This window comes from Mus pahari, chromosome 12 (genome assembly GCF_900095145.1).
Source record: "Mus pahari chromosome 12, PAHARI_EIJ_v1.1, whole genome shotgun sequence".
Classification (NCBI taxonomy): domain Eukaryota; kingdom Metazoa; phylum Chordata; class Mammalia; order Rodentia; family Muridae; genus Mus; species Mus pahari.
The window spans coordinates 9,390,313-9,393,084 of record NC_034601.1 but is presented as its reverse complement, the minus strand read 5'-3'; the positions used below and the strand labels follow the sequence as shown (position 1 = coordinate 9,393,084).

Sequence of the window (2,772 nt, the reverse complement as noted above, 5' to 3'; positions counted from 1 at the left end):
TTTTAAATCTGTTTTTTTCCTTACAGGTGAGGTCTCTGTTGATTTTGGGATGTTCAAAATTAGGAAAGCTGTCTTTCCTCTGCAACCTGTACACTATAGCAATCATCATTGTGCATTTCTTCATCCTTCATGCCTTAGACAGCAAATACAGCAAGATACCATGTGTCCCTGACAAGTACCCAGAGTACGGGCACGGGCTGCACACAGGTCTGTCCAGTTGCTGGGAGTTCTTGCATGGATCCACTGTGTCCTCCTGTCAGGTCTATCCCTCAGGTCCTCTGGGAGGCTGTGATCCTTTCTCACAAGGAAGTCCTCAGCTGTGAAAGGGAGCTTTGGAGAGGTAGGGCTTGGAGGAGTTTGTAACTGAGAGCTCTCACTCTGCTCACTGGACCCAGGAGGGCTCCAAGCAGACACACATCTCGCCTGAGACCCCACCATCACTGTGGCTCCCAACAGCTGCTGTAGGCAAGTGTTCAAGGCTTAGAGTCTTCATAGGTCAATTAGAAACAGCTAGATAAGCCAGGACAGCCAGGGCTATACAGAGAAATCCTGTCTCGAAAAGCCAAAAAAAAAAAAAAAAAAAAAAAAAAAAAAAAAAAAAAAAGAAACAGCTAGATAAAATATAAAGCTGTCATCTCTGTGTTTTAACAGAGGACTGGGCACAATTTGAGGAAGCCCTGAAACGTGCAGGGGTATGACTGTGACCACACTCACCTCTGGAAGGGCTGGCTGGGTGCTGCGTGTCTGCTTGATGGCTTCCTCATATCGAGGTGGATCTTTTGTCTTCGTGACTGGGGTTGCAAACAAAGAGTGCTGGACAACAAACTGCTGGGGTGGGGGTGGTGAGCTAGGCTGCATCAAACAAGGGAGAAAGACTTGTTAGTTCCGGGCCAGCCATGTGTCCTGCAGTGACTCAAATGTGCTGTTCTATCCATAGTGCCTCAGAATCCCAAACACTGTGCAGCTGACAACTGGTGGCCGAGCAGGAATGTAAGTCACTGTCTGTTCATCCTGCAGAACCAGCACTGGTCACAATACATTACAGGTGCCAGCATGACTGTAGGGCAGCCAGCATGACTGTAGGGCAGCCAGCAAGACTGTAGGGCAGCCAATATGACTGTAGGGCAGCCAATATTACTATAGGGCAGCCAGCATGACTGTAGGACAGAGAGTATGACTGTAGGACAGCCAGCATGATTGTAGGTAGCCAGCATGACTGTAGGCAGCCAGCATGACTGCAGGGTATGACTGTAAGGCAGCCAGTATGACTGTAAGGTAGCCAGTACAACTGTAGGGAGCCAGCATGACTGTAGGCAGCCAGCACGACTATAGGACAGCCAGCACAACTGTAGGGAGCCAGCATGACTGTAGGGAGCCAGCATGACTGTAGGGAGCCAGCATGACTGTAGGGTAGAGAGTATGACTGTAAGGCAGCCAGTACAACTGTAGGCAGCCAGCATGACTGTAGGGTAGAGAGTATGACTGTAAGGCAGCCAGCATGACTGTAGGGAGCCAGCATGACTGTAGGGCAGCCAGCATGACTGTAGGGAGCCAGCATGACTGTAGGCAGCCAGCATGACTATAGGGCAGCCAGCACGACTGTAGGACAGCCAGCAGGACTGTAGGGCAGCCAGCATGACTGTAGGCAGCCAGCATGACTGTAGGGCAGCCAGCATGACTGTAGGGCAGCCAGCATGACTGTAGGCAGCCAGCATGACTGTAGGCAGCCAGCATGACTGTAGGCAGCCAGCATGACTGTAGGCAGCCAGCATGACTGTAGGCAGCATACAGCACTGTAATGCTGGTGTCACTATGACTTACCTTGCTGGCTAGGCTAGGCCCATTTTGCAGTGGTGCAAGCGGGGAACTTCTGGACTGAAGAGCAGGGTTAGAGGTCTTACTGACGAAGGGCTGCTGGTTCGTTGGGCCAGGCTGCCTCTGATACTGAAGAACTGTGTTTGCTGCTGAGTTTGTGAAGACCTGTGACAGTGAATTTAAGAAACCCATGTTTTAGAGCAGAGGCTCACAACTCCACCTTCTAGGTTAGTGGGACACAGGCTCTCTGCTGGGAGCTTTCTCCTCTGCCAGGAGCATGAAGGCAACCTTGGACCGTGGGAGACAAGAAGGCAGCTGCCAACAGGACTAGATCTGCAGACACTGGTGGAGTTTGGGTGCCATGTAGACAGTATCTTATGGGAGATGGCTAAAGCAGTTTTCCTTGCTCACTGAGGTGATCTGATCCCCTGCCTGGATATAGGGTTCTGCCTCCCACCCACGTACATCATCTCTTTGGATATCTCAGGATGTTGCTCTCTCTGCCCCATCACTGATCCAGCTCAGAGGGTGGCCTGCATGGCTCTGTACTCAGTGCAGCCTTCTTTGTAGCTTAGACCCATAGAGTCACTTGCAGACCTCTTCCCTCAGCATTTTCCAGTTCATTAATCCTGCTCCTAGACTTCCTCTGCTGCTACCACTGGGAGGGTGCCGCTCAAGCCCTCCCAGCAACATGGCTGTCACGTGGGCAGCAATCATGCCTCACTCCTTCTAAAGAACCACTGTTTGTGTCAGCAGGCCAAAGGGAGACCAGTGTCCACGGAGCTCCATGAAGAGGCACAGTGTGAACGAAGTTTATAAAGGGCTACATCCTTCAGACAGTACTGTGTCTTCCAGGGTTTGGCTTCATCACCAAAATGAGAAGTTTACTTTATTTGTTTGTTTGTTTTTTTCGAGGCAGGGTTTCTCTGTACAGCCCCGGCTGTCCTGGAACTCACT

At 50.9% G+C, this 2,772-nt stretch overlaps 1 protein-coding gene across 9 annotated transcripts in view; it reads right to left on the bottom strand.

Annotated features, from left to right (window-relative positions):
• Mrtfb (myocardin related transcription factor B) overlaps positions 1-2,772 on the bottom strand; it is a 162,927-nt gene that overhangs the window by 11,683 nt on the left and 148,472 nt on the right. For all 9 annotated transcript variants that reach the window (XM_029544820.1, XM_029544819.1, XM_029544823.1 and 6 more), the window contains 2 exons: positions 1,822-1,980; positions 715-852 (listed from right to left, as the gene is read on the bottom strand). In XM_029544820.1, coding sequence (XP_029400680.1) covers positions 715-852; positions 1,822-1,980 — 297 coding nt within the window. The remainder of the gene's footprint in view (positions 1-714; positions 853-1,821; positions 1,981-2,772) is intronic.